Here is a 15,649-nt window from a genome sequence, read left to right as displayed (position 1 = left end):
CCTGGTGCCTGACCTGTGGTTAGTACCCAGAGAAATGTCCAATGAATGAAAAAGATTCCTGGCTCTGCCACTGGCTTTCTAAGTGACTTTGAATAAGGTCCTTTCCTTCTCTGGACCTCAGGGTCAAAATCTATAAAACAAGGACTATGTCTCAAGGAAGCCCTTTCAACGTTAGAGTGAACTTAGTGGCCAGTGGATGCAGGAGGGATGGGCTAGCTGGGGTGGGGTCTCAAGGTCTCTAGCAATATTCTGTGCTCAGGGATGGGCTCAGAGAGAGGGGTTGCCCTGATCCGTCTTCTTGGGAGCTACTCGGTACTCGGTACTCTAGAGGAGGGGGTTTAGGTCAGTGAGGGATCACGGCCTATTAATCCTGCAAATCCTAGTGGCCCACTCTTGGGTCCCCTTGCTGGCTTACCAGCCTGGTATGGGAGACTAGTTTCTGGAGGAAACTCGGGTACCCTGTCCTCCCCCCCATGCCTGCCCACGAACAGGCTGTTCTTGTTTACGACCCTCCTCCCGGGAGAACAGCAATTGCTCATCCCTACATGTGATTTGAGAGGGCCGGTCTTTCAGGCCTGGAGGAAACTCAAGCCCCAGCCAGCCACTTGGCATCGGAATGTTCAGCTGGTCCCCTCCTGGGGCTCATGTGACCAGGACCCAGCTATAAATATCAGAGGGGCCTCAGACCAAGACAGAATTCGGGCACCAGGAGAAGACAAAGAGGCTGGGTGGGCATTTCGTGACAAAGGCAAGACCCCAGGTCTACGTAGAGCGAGGCAGGTGAAGGAGGCAGCCAGGTGAACCCCCATACCTCCTGACAATATGGATTATAAATCAAGCCTGATCCAGGATGGGAACCCCATGGAGAACCTGGAGAAGCAGCTGATCTGTCCTATCTGCCTGGAGATGTTTACCAAGCCGGTGGTCATCTTGCCTTGTCAGCACAACCTCTGCCGGAAGTGTGCCAATGACATCTTCCAGGTCAGTGCCGGGCAGCGCCGGGTCCTGGGCCCCAGGTGGCCGCTGAGTATTCCTGCGGTGAAAGCCATTCTCTCTCAGTCCAGGACTTCTAAACCAGGGCTGGCTTTCTCCCGTCCAGAGCGAAGCCCCAGCAGAGGCCTCTGGGCTGAAGGGGGCTCGGCGGCGGCAGCTCTGGCTGCGCCATTCCTCCTCCAGGACGCCTGTTTCCCGTTCCCACCCTGCCCACAGCTCCCCCACAGCTCCCCCACCGCTGCCCCGAGCCCGCAGTCGACTCTCCAATCAGGAGTCAAATGCCTCAGGCGACAAGTGGGAGAGGCAGGCGGAGAGGAGAGAGAAACCAGACCCCTGGGGCTGGAGCCAGCTCCCTGGTGGCAGGGGGCCCAGAGCTTTAGGAGGAGGAGGGTGGCCAGGAGACACTGGGCAGAAGGGGCATCTTCCCTCTAATATGGGGCTGGAGGGGATCCATCTCCTTAACAAAGGAATGGGAGGAGTGTCCTGGCAGGGAGGCAGGACTCAAGGTTCCCAGAAGCACTTTACAAAATGTTGTCTCACAATTTTATCTTTGAATTAGCAGCCCTCTGAGCTAGGTCTAATGATGCCTGTTGAGTGAATGGGTTGGAGGCTTGGGGCGACAAGGTCATTCAGAGGATAATCGTGACTTGAACCTAGGTCTGCTGACTCCCAAACTTGCTTAGGTGTTTCTCAGGGGCTCCCCGTTATAAGTGGGCTGGCTCTCATCTCAGGATGGGGAGCTCCAGGTCAAATGGTTTGACATGAATGGTTGCGGGAAGCAGGAAGAAGGACAATTGGAGATTGTCCCAGGCCTCACCTCTGCCCTTGCCACCTGCAGGCCGCAAATCCCTTCTGGACCAACCGGGTTGGCTCCGTGTCCATGTCTGGAGGCCGTTTCCGCTGCCCCTCCTGCCGTCACGAGGTGATCATGGATCGTCACGGAGTGTACGGCCTGCAGAGGAATCTGCTGGTGGAGAACATCATTGATATCTACAAGCAGGAGTGCTCCAGGTCAGTCCGCCTGGCTGCCGGGAGCCCCTCCTTCCTCCCCAGCCAGTCTGGGCCCGGCTCTCCCAGGCTCCTTCCCATCTGCCGGGGATCCAGTGGCCTGGCTGCAAGAGCTACACTCCCCAGTCCAGAGAGCCATCTCTCTCTTCCTCCGGCAGAGCAGAGGCTCATCTCTATCCCCCAACACGGGCTCTCGGGGTCACTCAGTGAACGGGAAGAGCCCACACATTAGGTTGCCCTCTTAGGAGAGACTGAGACAGGAACCAGGGGAAGGGCGAGATGTGACAGGGAGAGGGACGCACTGGGGCCAGCTAAGTGGCCGCGACAAGCAGAGAAAAGCGCCCAGAGAGAACACAGCCGGTCTCTCTATAGTGAAGGTAACAGCTGTCATCACGGGCCCTGGGGAAGCTTCCTCCTGCTGAGCCACAGCAATCCTGTGGACCAGGCACGAATTTCATCATCCCCATTTCACGGATGAGGAAGCTGAGGCTCAAAGAGGTGACGTCAATTGCCCAAGCTTTCCCAGCCGGGAAGAGAAATGGCCAAGAACAGCCTCAGAGACCTGGCCCCAAGCCTCCCTGTTTGTGAAATAGCAGCTCCGTCCTGGGTAGAATTTGTGGGATCGGAGTTTGTGCAGTGTGGCCTCAACCCGGGGAGAGACATGGCCACCAGGGGGCTCTTTACTAATCTGGACAAGACTTCCAGGCTCCTGCCCTCAGGCCCTTTGGTCCCAAACCGTCACCCAGTGCTGCCTGCAGGCAGTGTCCTGCCCAAGCACAGGGGACAGACCAGTCTTAGGGAGAAAAAGCCCTCACCGGGCGAACCGTTGGCGAGTCCGACTGTCGCTAAGGCACGGTGGGAACTTGGGTGAGTCTTCGGCCTTCATTTTCCCTGTCTGCAGAAGAGGATGGTAAGGTTTGTTATTGTGACTCTCAAATAGGGTTTCGATGGGAAATGTTAAACGTATCAGATATTCATGGAGCACCTCCTGTGTCTCAGCGCCGTACTAAGCATTTTCCGTGCATGACCCCTGTTTAATTCTCACGGTGATCCATTCGGCATTCTTTTTTCTTTTAAAAAGATTTTATTTATTTATTTGACAGAGAGAGACACAGCGAGAGAGGGAACACAAGCAGGGGGAGGGGGAGAGGGAGAAGCAGGCTTCCCGCCGAGCAGGGAGCCTGATGTGGGGCTTGATCCCAGGACCCTGAGATCATGACCTGAGCCGAAGGCAGCCGCTTAACGACTGAGCCACCCAGGCGCCCCTCTCCCTTTTTAATTTAATTTAATTAATTTATTTTTTAAGATTTTATTGATTTATTTGACAGAGAGAGACACAGCAAGAGAGGGAACACAAGCAGGGGGAGTGGGAGAGGGAGAAGCAGGTTCCTGCCGAGCAGGGAGCCCGATGCGGGGCTCGATCCCAGGACCCTGAGATCATGACCTGAGCCGAAGGCAGACGCTTAACGACTGAGCCACCCAGGCGCCCCTCCATTCGGCATTCTTACCCTCACTTTCCAGTGAGGAAATGGAGGCTCAGAGAGGGTCAGAGGTTTGCCCAGGGCTACTCAGCAAGCGGGGAAGCAGGGAGGGAGCCTGTCTAACTACTCCACGGCGAACGTTCCGAACTGGTATTACCTCTGTGTTGCCGGAGTTCAAACTACAAAAGTGCAGATAGAGTGCTGATCATTCTTTTTTTTTTTTTTAAGATTTTGTTTATTTATTTGACAGAGAGAGACACAGCGAGAGAGGGAACACAAGCAGGGGGAGGGGGAGAGGGAGAAGCAGGTTCCTGCCGAGCAGGGAGCCCAGTGCGGGGCTCGATCCCAGGACCCTGGGATCATGACCTGAGCCGAAGGCGGACGCCCAACGACTGAGCCACCCAGGCGCCCCTGATCATTCTCATAATAATAAAATCAATATGGCCCCTAAGTATGGCAGCCCCCTGCCCCGAAGTGTCGACCTATGAAGAGCATGTTATGTCTGAACCCTTTGGGGCCTTTCCTCATAGTCCAGTGGCAGGGAGAGCTGCCCTTTTTGGAGGGTCTGCTCTGTGCTAGGCTCTGCATACATCCCAGTAGCTCTGGGATAAAGCCAAGGCTCAGAGAGGTGAAATCACTTGCCCAAGGTCACAGAATGAGTGAGTGGCAGAACAGTCTGGATTTGAACCCAGGTGCTGATGCCTGGGCTTGGGAGAATGGGCATCGGGGATGGCAGTGGGCACGGGCACCGGACCCTCAGGATCTTACCTCACCTCTGCAGCTACTGCCATTCCAGAGCTCCCCTCCCTGGGGGGGGGGGGCAAGCGGGGGGGGGGGGCAGGTTGAACCAGGTGGCAAAGGGAGACCCCTTGCCAGTAGGGGGGGCCCTGGGCTCAAAGACGAAAGAAAGATAGGTCTGGAAAGGGACTTATTTAAGAACCTGGGGAGGTAATAATGCCTGGGGGGTGACCAGTTGTGCAAGGCTGTTCAGAGGTGAGGCGTTGACATGGATGGGGGACAGTCACCATCTGACATTTGTGAGATGCTTGCTGGGTTAAGGGCTGGGAAAGCAGCAGCAGTGTAGACATGGGGTTAGCTCTAAACGAGTGTATAGTCTAGCTGGAGAGGGAGGACTTAGCCCCCAAAAACTGAGCCTCAGATAGGAAGTAACTGATGCCCCGAGAGAAACAAATAACATACCAGAGTCCCTAAGTAGAGAACGCGACCGAGGGAGAAAAGCATTCTAAGAATGTGTGTTTGGGAAGGAAAAAAAACCTTCTGGACTTTAAGTCAAGGCTTAGGCTGAGCTGTTAGCCATCCCCGGGCTGCCCGGGTTCTGGTCGTGTGACTTGGGGCCCACACATTTCTTCCTTGTCGGAGCCTGGGGCCACTCTCACGGCGTGCTTACTGATGTATTCTCTCCACCTGCACCGAATCACCACCTCCTCCCTGCCACACATACACAGCAGAGATGAGAAGAACCAGCAAGTTTCCCTGCTTCGATGGCGGTTACAGTCTGGTGGATCAAATATAGAACTCAGTGAGGCCATGAGTATAAACCGCTTTGCTCCGAGTCTGGCCTGCAGTAACCAAGCGCTACGGGGACTATAATTAGCACAAGTGCACTCTTGCCACCCCTGCCCTGACCTGATGGGTGGCCTTGGGCAAGTCAATTCACCTTTCTGGGGTGCAGTTTCCTCTTCTCAGAAACGTCTCCCGTCCCGACCCTGAGATTCTATAAGCTTTCCCATGTTCGGCACTGGTGGGGCCGAAGGCCAACTCCGTCACTGGCCTTGGAGTCCGAGGATATGAGGACAGCCGTGGGGTCGCTGGCTTTCCTGCTTCTGGGTCTCCAGAAAATGAAAAGGACTGGGGAAGCCAGTCACTGAGGGCTCAGGCCCTAGACCTGGGGTGGCACCCTGGAGCTGGGGAGGAGACAGGGACTCTGGACCGCCCCCCACCCCGGTCTGATTTGCGATTCTTCTCCACTGCAGTCGGCCCCTGCAGAAGGGCAGCCACCCCATGTGCAAGGAGCACGAAGACGAGAAAATCAACATCTACTGCCTCACGTGTGAGATGCCCACATGCTCCATGTGCAAGGTGTTTGGGGCTCACCAGGCCTGTGAGGTGGCCCCGCTGCAGAGCGTCTTCCAGGGACAGAAGGTACTGGCCAGTGCCGCCTCTAACCCCAGCCTGGGCCTGTGGGGCACGGCCAGATGATTCAGGATGTGGATTTGATCCCTGTCCCTCTGCTGAGCCGGCCTTTCAGGAATAGTCCCTCTGGAGGGACTTCCCAGGCCGCAGGGGGAGGTGGCTGAGCTCATGGGTTATACTTAGAGCCACTTGAGAGCACCTGGGTGTGGCCACAGGGGAGAGAACAGACCCCTGGATCAGGCCACCAGGGTCCTCTCAGGCCACGACTTCTAAATCCCAGGGTGCTTTGGGCCCCAGATACCTCTTCCTGTGCTGATTACCTCTCCTGCGGCAGAAAGTGGCCGAGAACCTTCCCCCGGGGCCCCCAGGCCTGTGGGAGTCCCATCATCCTGCCCATGCAGTAAGCTGTGGCCCCTCTTTCGGTACACTTTTTCCCTGCCTCCCACTCTTCTCTTGATCTCTCTCTTCTAGAACTCTCCAACTCTATTTCTTTTCTGCATCCCTTCTTTCCTAGAAACAAACCCCTCCTCTGACAGTACGTTGCTGTTGTATTTTGCTCATGTCTGCTTTTCTGGGCCTCATTTGTTTTTTTTTTTTTTTAAAGATTTTTTATTCATTTTTTTGACAGAGAGAGACATAGCAAGAGCAGGAACACAAGCAGGGGGAATGGGAGAGGGAGAAGCAGGCTTCCTGCCGAGCAGGGAGCCCGATGTGGGACTCGATCCCAGGACCCTGGGACCATGACCTGAGCCGAAGGCAGACGCTTAACGACTGAGCCACCCAGGCGCCCTGGGCCTCATTTGTAATATCAGGGATGCAGTCTCTCTCTGCTGTTCTCTGCTCTGGACCTGAGCAGCACCTCAGAAAGAGGCTCTTTCTAGCAGAGAGGGGAAGGAGGGTGCCACTCCCGAGAAGACAGGCCCTGAGACTATTTCTGTTTCTCCTCTCCTGACCCGCCCCCCTCCCCCCCCCTCGCCGCCATCTAGACTGAGCTAAGTAACTGTATCTCCATGTTGGTGGCGGGGAATGACCGTGTGCAGACCATCATCACTCAGCTGGAGGACTCCTGTCGAGTGACCAAGGTGAGGGGGAAAAGAGCTCTGTCTGGGGTCCGAAGCCTCTCAGTGCAGCCTGGTCTCTGGGGTGAAGGCTCACCTGGGGGTTGTAGCTACTGGTTGGGGCCTGGAGGCTGGGGTGTTCAAGGGGGGATGGTGGAGTGCGGACCAACTAATCCATTCATCCACTCATTCACCAAATGCTTCTGGAACACAGCTGTGTGTCAAGCCCCGTCAAAGGCTCTGGGGATGGGGTGGTGACCAAGACAGACCTGATCCCTGACTTCAGGGAGCATCCCAGCAATAATTCTCAGTATTTCTTCAGCACTAGTAGTTTTCAGAGCATTGTCTTCAGTGTGTGGTAGACTAAAGCTTTTCAAACTTTAAAGTGCATTCAGATCACCCTGGGATCCTGTTAAAATTCAAGTTCTGATTCAGTAGGTCTGGAGCGAGGCATAAGGTTCTGCATTTCTTTCTAACAAACTCCCGGGATTTGCCCAGCTTGCCGGTCCAGGGACCACACTGTGAGTAGAAAGACTGTAGAGGCAGAAGGAAACTTTTCTATCTCTGCAAAAGCATCCATGATTTTCCATCTCCACTTGGGGTGGGGCCTGGAGATGAGATTGGGGGGAAAGGATCATCATACTCCCGGCGGATGAAGAGTTGTGTGAAGGATGGTTTCAAAGGAAGGAGGGATGCATAGTTACTACTCATGAGATGCCACCAGTCTGATGAGATACTATTATTATGCCTATTCTATAGGTAAGGAAACTGAGACGTAGCATCTCTGTTGGAGAGAAGGGGCCTCAACGAGGAAGCCAGTGGAGGAGGGGCTGTTTTTCCACCCCTGCTAGGACCAACTGAGGCAGAGCTTCCTGAATCCAGTCTTGATCCTAAAATGGGGGCCGGGGGGAGGGACAGAGTGACTTGGGAGCACACAGAGGGCCCAGAATCGATCATCCCATCTGACCCTGGAGTCTCTAATTTTGAGGAAGGGGCTAGCTTTCTCCATGACACCAGCCTCCAAACGTTACTGGTCTGCTAAGTGGCTATGAGACCTCGGCAAGTGTTTTCTTTTTGCTAAGCCTTCATCTTGTCTTCTGTAAAATGGAGGTGTAGTAAGATCGCTTCCAGCTTCAGACCTGTGATTCCTAGCACACCCGGGGATATAGGGAGGAGGACCCCACAGGGTGTGACTCTTTGATTTCTGTCCCCAGGAGAACAGTCACCAGGTGAAGGAAGAGCTGAGCCAGAAGTTTGATGTACTGTATGCCATTTTGGACGAGAAGAAGAGTGAGCTGCTGCAGCGGATCACGCGAGAGCAGGAGGAGAAGCTCAGCTTCATCGAGGCCCTCATCCTGCAGTACCGGGAACAACTGGACAAGTCCACTAAGCTGGTGGAGACGGCCATCCAGTCCCTGGACGAGCCTGGCGGGGCCATCTTCCTCATGGTGAGCAGGATGAGGAGGCTGTGGGCGGTCACTTCAACTCACCGGCTCTGACTAAAGTGCAAGTTATGCTCCATCGCTGGTCACCCATGTGCCCCTGGGCAAGCCATTTAAAGCTCTATGCCTCAGTGTCCTCATCTGTAAAATGGGCATGCAATGATTCCTCCCTTCTTTCCTCTTAACTGATTTTGTGAGGATCAAATAAGAGATGTTTGTGAAATGGCATTGTAAGGTGCAAAATACAGTGTCCACATAGAGACTATTCACTGAGCACATTCTATAGGTCAGCCACAGAGGCAGAGACAACAGAGATGAATGAGACACAGCCCTGCCCTAGAAAAGCTTGTTGGGGCGGGGGGTGGGTACATAAAAGGATCAACGATAAGATTTCACAGCTCAATAAAAATTTCCTAAGCATATACTGTGGACCAGGCTTTGGGCTAGACACTGGGTATAAAAAGGTGATTAGGGTATGATTCTCATCTTGGAAATTTGGGGGTTTAAGAGTGTTTAGAATGATACCCGGAAAATCCAAGCATCCTGCCATGACAATGGAAGGGTCCTAGAGTGATGCCCCAAACCCGTGCAGTCCATGAATAGAAGGAAAAGACCCAAGTGCTGTTCAACTCAGGGCAGGGAGCAGGTCCCAACGAGGCTAGGGAATGGCACCAAGGGCCCGTCTGTGGCACCATCACTGTTTTTGCTGATTTCTTGGGGCCACTTCTTCTGCACTGCTAACCCTGTGCTCTCTCTCTTTCTCCCCACAGAGTGCTAAGCAACTCATCAAAAGGTCAGTGTCTCTCCAGGACTATGATCCAAGGCCCCAGCTCCCACCAGGGCCTCTGATCTCTGTCCAGTGGGCCTCCCCCTTTGCATTAGGTTGGCTGGGAGGGTCTTAGCCCAGGCTAGCTTTCCTGGCCTTTGCATCCCCTGCCTTCTTGGCCCCCCCATTCTGCTTGTGACTGGAGAGACAATACCCCACCCTCCAGGGGAGCATCTAGGTGCAAGGCATGGGTGTGGGCACACATACGTGCACTGATGTGAATTGGACCTAAGACACCCCCTTCTTTCACTGAGGCCCAGAAATCTCATCCTGTCCCCCTCTTTCTCTCTTTCTCCCCCACAGCATTGTGGAAGCTTCCAAGGGTTGCCAGCTGGGGAAGACAGAACAGGGCTTTGAAAACATGGACTACTTTACTTTGGACTTAGAGCACATAGCAGACGCCCTGAGGGCCATCGACTTTGGGACAGGTAAAGGAGGAGGTGGTGGTGGCATACGTCTGTTTCCCTGCCTCAGCCCTGGCAATCTGCTTCCCGGCCGCCGAGCCCCACCTGGAGGCAGGTACACTAGCAAACAGCCAAACTCATGCATGAGCCCAGAGCCCGCACAGTACCTGGCACATAATTGTTGCTCAGTAAATTATGTATGGATCCACTGCAGGGAGGCACGGGGCAACAGAGCATATGGCAACTGGAGTCAGGCAGACTGAGTTCAAATATTGGCTCTACCACTTGTTATCTGTGTGACCCTTGGTGAGCCCCTCTCCCTCTCTGAGCTGCATTTTCTTTTTCTTTTGTAATTTTTATTTATTTTAAGTAATCTCTACACCCGACATGGGGCTCGAACTCATGACCCTGAGATCGAGAGTCGCATGCTCCTCTGCCAGAGTCAGCCAGGCGCCCCTGCACTGCATTTTCTACCTTTAAAAATTAGAGGTGGTCCTGGGGCGCCTGGGTGGCTCAGTTGGTTAAGCGTCTGCCTTCGGCTCAGGTCATGATCCTGGAGTCCCGGGATCGAGTCCCGCATCGGGCTCCCTGCTCGGCGGGGAGTCTGCTTCTCCCTCTGACCCTCCTCCCTCTCGTGCTCTCTGTCTCTCATTCTCTCGCTCTCAAATAAATAAATAAAATCTTTAAAAAAAAAAAATTAGAGGTGGTCCTATTAATAATGACCACATCATGGTGCTCTGGCAACAAGTAAGAGAGCAATGCAGAGGAGTTAGTCAGGTACTAGACAACAACTAGCTATTGCCTCAGGCTGGTCTTAGCTTCAGCTTCTGAATGATGCCATCTCTGATACTCGGGCGCCTTAATTTACCTGTATCATGTCCTCATTTCTGTTTGTAATTACTCTATCATAGAGTACCTATAATAATTATCACAACACAACCGTAACAATAATAAGGGAAAAGTAATAAGCGGAAATGAGGAAACCAGATGAAGAGCAAAGATTTAATAATTTGCTCAAGGGCACGTGGTTGCAAGGTAGCTATTTAGCAACAGAGAAAGAGCAGATCCAATTTTGCTAAGTGTTGTATTGCTTTGAGAGGAGATGCTCCGAGGACCAGCTGAGAAAGACAGAACTGGCACGTCTTGTGTTGTGTCCCACAAGCTTTCAGAATCCGGTGTTGAAGCTATGCTCAGAGCTCCAAAATACCCCACTCGTTATATTCTGTCATTTAACTTCATGAGGTAGTTTCTATCGTCGTCTCCATTTTGTAGTTACGGAAGTAAAGCCAAGAGAGGGTCAGTAATTTGCTGGAGGCCACACAGCTAGTAAGTAGCCCACGCGGACTCCACCAAGGGCCATCCAGCTCCCAAGACCCTGGGGAGGATTCCATGAGACAATGCGTGTAAGACATTTGGTGCACACACACACACACACACACACACACGCAGACACACACACAAAAGATGCTTGGCACAACACTTGGCAATAGTAAGTGCTCAGCAGATGCTGCTAAGAGCAGTTAATTGTGATAATAAACAACAACAACAAAAAGCCCTGGGTTATGCACAGGTCCCAGCTATGTAGCTGGAAATTGGGCTGACATTTTGGAGGCATGAACTCTTTCAAACCTCTCCCTACACACTCTTGACAAATACCCTGGCTCTCTGGTGACCCCCTCAGGGGCCCAAAGCATTAAGGAAGAGGCTTGGGGCCGGGGGTGGAGAACAGACAAGTTCCCTGTTAGTGGAGCTTGAAGGCGATGTCCCAGGATGGGAAGGTGAGGACACAGGTCGCCGTCTGTCTGGGGCTCAGCTTCAGAGAGCTATCAAGGAGATGGCCCCAGGAGCGGCCCCCGCCCCACAGCCACCCCTTTGTAGGCTGTGGAATGAGGAAAACTGGATAAGGAGTGCTAGGCAAGCAGATTTCAAAGGCTGAGCAAATTCCTTCAAGACAAGGACTCTGATCCCTGAGAACCAGGGAGTCCTTTCTCCCCAGGTGATGTGTCTCTGCCTAACCGGGGGACATGCAGAAGCACCAAGTGTGCTTCCCCCAAAGTCCCCTCTAGTCACTGGCAAGTCAAGTGATAGGAACTGCTGTTGCTACTAGAACAAATGGGTGTGTTGAACCTCCCTCCCTTGGAGGGGTGTGGGATGGAAGGAGGAGGCCAGGGGGAGGAGGGAGAGGGCCTCTGTGCAGCTTAGGTATGGCAAGCTCGTCACCTCCGGGGCCACAGATGTCACCGCATGGCCATGTGGTCCCAACTGGGTGTGGGAAGGGGTTTGGATAAGTGCTGTCTCCAGCCTGGTGCCCCTTGGAGCAGCTCCTCTGAGGAACTGGCCCCATCCTAACACAGTTGTTCTTTGTCACACAGTTGAGGAAGAGGAAGAGTTCATTGAAGAAGAAGAAGATCAGGAAGAGGAAGAGTCCACAGAGAGAAAGGCAGAAGGTAAGAAATTCATCTACCTTCATTCGTTTGTTCGTTCGTTCAGTCATTCAACAACATGAAATCCTGACTGTGGGCAAAGTCCTGTGCTGGACTGTGGGGATGATGCCGATCTGTGGTGATGGTCCTAATATGTGTTTTATACCTTTTGAGGGTAAAGTCCTGTTCCCTTTATCCTTAGAGAAAACAAAACAAAACAAAACAAAACCCAAACTATTCATAATAAAAAGCTCTCATTTTATATCTCAATGACCTTCCTGAGTGGCAAGCAAAATACAGTATAACAGACATAAAAGACAAGGGACTTAGGAGCCAGGCTTGGCCCGCTGAGAACTTTTGTTTGGCCAACACAACGTTTAAAATTTTTGAAATTAGCTGCCAACATTTTAAAAATTAGGAGATGGGGGGGGCAGGTTTTTTGGTTTTTTAAGAGAGGAAAAGAGAGAGAGAGAGAATCCCAAGCAGGCTCCAGGCCCCGTCTCACGACCCTGAGATCACGACCTGAGCCAAGATCAAGAGTTGGAGGCTTAACCGGCTGCACCACCCGGCGCCCCTGTTTTTTTTTTTTTTTTTAAAGGAAACTTCAACTAAGAATCTGGATTTCCACCTTCTTGTGAAAATTTGGGAAGAACTAACAATGCTTGCACCCCTCCCTAATCCCAGAGAGCTGGCATCGGGCAGGGGCCGCCCCCCTCTGCCAGTTTGCTCCGCCCACCGCTGTCAGCCTGCTGGCTTTACTCAGTCCCGGCCTCCGCGGGCCCCTGGGGGCATCTGATCATCCACGTGCCCTTGGGCAAGTCATTTAGAAAACTCTCTGAGCTGCAGAGTTTTAACCCAGGTTAAAAGCCTGGGTTCTGAATCGCAGCTTTCCCACAGACGAATGGTATAATCTTGGGCTGTTCACAACTTTTCTGAGTCTGGGGCTGCTCATCTGTTCATGGGGCACGATATTACTGACCTCAGAGGATTCTAGGGAAGAGTAAATGAGATCATCATTTACAGCAGCTCATAGAAAGGACGTGTTTGCTAATTAGCACATGTTTGCTAATATCATTTTTCAAGCCAAGTTACTATTGGAACTAAATTCCAATCCAGTTGAAAAATACAGGATACTCTTTCGGAGTTTTGTGTTGGATGTGCAATCCATGGTGTTGCGACAACTAAATTCTAGAGGCCAGGCAGGAACTGGAGTCTGATAATTTTGTCACTGGGGTTTGGTAAGCCCTGGATTCCACTCCCGCCCTCCCCCCGGGCCCTGTCTCACCTTGTGTTTCTTTGTCTTTTTCTTGCAGGACGACAGTAAGGAGCTGGATGAGGGAGAGACCTTCTGAACGCAGAGAGCCTGGGGAGGGTGGGGATGGGCCCAGCTGCCGTGATGACAGGCCCAGGGTGGGAGGGGTCGGGGCCCCAGGAGGGACAATGGGAAGGCGTGTCTTCTCTCTGCTCGGAGAGCAGGGACTAGTAGTAGGACCCCCACTGCTGTGTCCAGCAGCCACTGAACCAGAATTGAAAACATGCTTGAAACAACCACACAGGACACTTTTCTACGTTGGTGCAAAATGGAATATTTTGTACATTTTTTAAATGTGATTTTTTTTGTATATACTTGTATATGTATGCCAATTGGTGCTTTTTGTAAAGGAACTTTTGTATGACAATGCCTGGTCATTGGGTGACCAGCTGGTGTTAGAAAGAGGGGAGGGAAGCCAGGCTGACAAAGCTGCCCTCTTCCTTTCCCGGGAGGGAGAGCTGGGTAGCACTGACAGGCCTAGAAAGTACTGTACTGTGTCAATGCCCATCCCTGACGTAGTGGATGGCAACTGAGTTTGTGTTACATGTTGTTTCAATAAATGCACAACGCTCTCTTTCTGTTATTACCAAAAGAGCTGGGGTTTCATTCAGCCTGTTGTTCTGGAGAGAAGAGCTCAGCATGGGGGTGGGGGGGACACGACCGGGGGAGGCCAGGACAGAGGGCCTGACCGGATGTGTGCTGCAGGCTCGTCTGTTTCCATCCCATCAAAGAAGAAATTCTTTAAACTAGCATTTCCCAATGGGATCGCCATGGAAAACTGGCCCTGAGAGGGGGTCCCCAAGAAGCTGGTTCAATGCCTTGTTCTCTGGTTCTCCAGAACACCGAGACTGAAGCAAAGCCTCAATGCTGAAGCCTCGGTGCGACCCCAGGGCAGCCAGAGTGAAGGGAAGTGGCAGCGGGATAGGAAAGGAGTGAAGCACATGCGATGCGGGGCATTACTGAGCTGGCCGCAGCTTCACCAAGAGCCTCCCCCGCCCCGCGGCTCGCTGAGTCACGTGAGATGTTTCTAGCAGGTCATAAAGAACGCAGCACTGCTCAAAGCAGTGCATCAGAGGGAAGAGGGGAGGGAATTTCGCTCAGGATGGAAGTCGGCCTCCCAGAGTGTTAATTCCCTTGCACCTGCCAGGTGGCACCACCTGACCTCTTGGGGCAGCTGCAGGGGGGGAGGGGGGAGGCTCGAAGGCCCACCTGACTGCAGGCGGTGGAGGGAGCAGAGCTTCGGGGCCCAGTTAGGTTGGACGTGGGTGCTGGAGCTTTTGCTGCTACCACCAAAGGGGGCGCAACAGTGGCTCGGCGGGAGCCCAGACTTAATGCAGGGAACTCCAAGTCAGCCAGCCGCCAGAGCTAGGGGATGGATGAGGCCACGACCAAGGCCGAAGTAGCATCCAGGGTCTCCGTGAACAAGGACCCAAGGGGCCAGCAGAGAGGTGAGGCTGAGCGGACCCGAGGAGGCACATTACTGGGTCTGAGACACTGCAACTTACACATTTGAGGAACATCGCAGTCTGCCCCACATTTCTGACATTCAGCAAGGTAAGGGCTCTGAGCAGTCCTGCCATAAAGAAACCTGTTTAACCTTAGACAATGATCGGAACATCTAGTTCATGGTGTTTGAAATGCTGCCTCTTGATATTTCCTGCTGGATTGAGTATTTAACCCAGCATTTCCCAGCTTACTCGTTCATGAGACATCGTCCAGAACTAGTGTCCTATGGAGCTCCCTTTATGAAAGTGTTTTCAACCCATCACGCCTCTGCCCATTTTCACTTTTGGGAGTTTTTCCAAGGCTACCTCAGTCCCTAACTTTGAATTTTCTTTCTTTCTTTTTTTTTTTTAAAGATTCTATTTATTTATTTGACAGAGAGAGACACAGCGAGAGAGGGAACACAAGCAGGGGGAATAGAAGAGGAAGAAGCAGGCTTCCTGCAGAGCAGGGAGCCCGATGTGGGGCTCGATCCCAGGACCCTGGGACCATGACCTGAGCCGAAGGCAGATGCCTAACGACTGAGCCACCCAGGCGCCCCTCTAACTTTGAATTTTCAAAATTTTCTCTCATTTCCAGTCCTTTCTCAAGTTATTATTATTATTTTTTTATCATTTGTGGTGTCTAAATGGGGTGTCTCTCCTGAGAGGATGAGGGCCCCCAAATGTGGGGTGACTGATAGGGTGGAAGTCGGTGGTGCGGGTCGTGACAAGAATTCACCTGAGGCGGGATGCCTGGCTGGCTCAGTTTATAGAGCATGTGACTCTTCTTCTTTTTTTTTTTTTTTTAAAGATTTTATTTATTTATTTGAGAGAGAAGGAGAGAGAGCACAAGCAGGGGGGAGAGACAAGAGGGAGAGGGAGAAGCAGACTCCCTGCTGAGCAGGGCGCCCAACATGGTCTCGATCCCAGGGCCCCAAGATCATGACCTGAGCTGAAGGCAGACTTTTTTTTTTTAAAGATTTATTTACTTATTTGACAGAGAGAGACACAGCGAGAGAGAGAACACAAGCAGGGGGAGTGGGAGAGGGAGAAGCAGGCTTCCC

The 15,649-nt window shown here is 52.6% G+C and overlaps 1 protein-coding gene across 1 annotated transcript; it reads left to right on the top strand.

Moving 5' to 3' along the window:
- The first annotated feature begins 679 nt into the window (after window positions 1-679).
- On the top strand, window positions 680-13,693 carry TRIM63 (tripartite motif containing 63). The gene is made up of 9 exons (XM_006748309.3): window positions 680-981; window positions 1,832-2,004; window positions 5,477-5,645; window positions 6,623-6,718; window positions 7,909-8,142; window positions 8,907-8,929; window positions 9,266-9,390; window positions 11,739-11,813; window positions 13,103-13,693. Exons 1-9 carry the CDS (start codon window positions 823-825, stop codon window positions 13,111-13,113), a joined length of 1,065 nt encoding a protein of 354 aa, XP_006748372.1. The 5' UTR covers window positions 680-822; the 3' UTR covers window positions 13,114-13,693.
- Window positions 13,694-15,649: the final 1,956 nt, after the last annotated feature.

The sequence above is a fragment of the Leptonychotes weddellii genome, chromosome 4, assembly GCF_054177405.1.
Source record: "Leptonychotes weddellii isolate Sample4059 chromosome 4, ASM5417740v2, whole genome shotgun sequence".
Lineage (NCBI taxonomy): Eukaryota > Metazoa > Chordata > Mammalia > Carnivora > Phocidae > Leptonychotes > Leptonychotes weddellii.
This window is presented reverse-complemented; position numbering and strand designations above follow the sequence as displayed.

Bases quoted from the DNA above. Each gene is read 5' to 3' on its own strand.
- TRIM63 (XM_006748309.3), top strand. From the start codon at position 823: ATGGATTATAAATCAAGCCTGATCCAGGATGGGAACCCCATGGAGAAC. The intron at 982-1,831 runs GTCAGTGCCGGG...TGCCACCTGCAG, and splicing joins GTGCCAATGACATCTTCCAG to GCCGCAAATCCCTTCTGGAC. The intron at 5,646-6,622 runs GTACTGGCCAGT...GCCGCCATCTAG, and splicing joins GCGTCTTCCAGGGACAGAAG to ACTGAGCTAAGTAACTGTAT.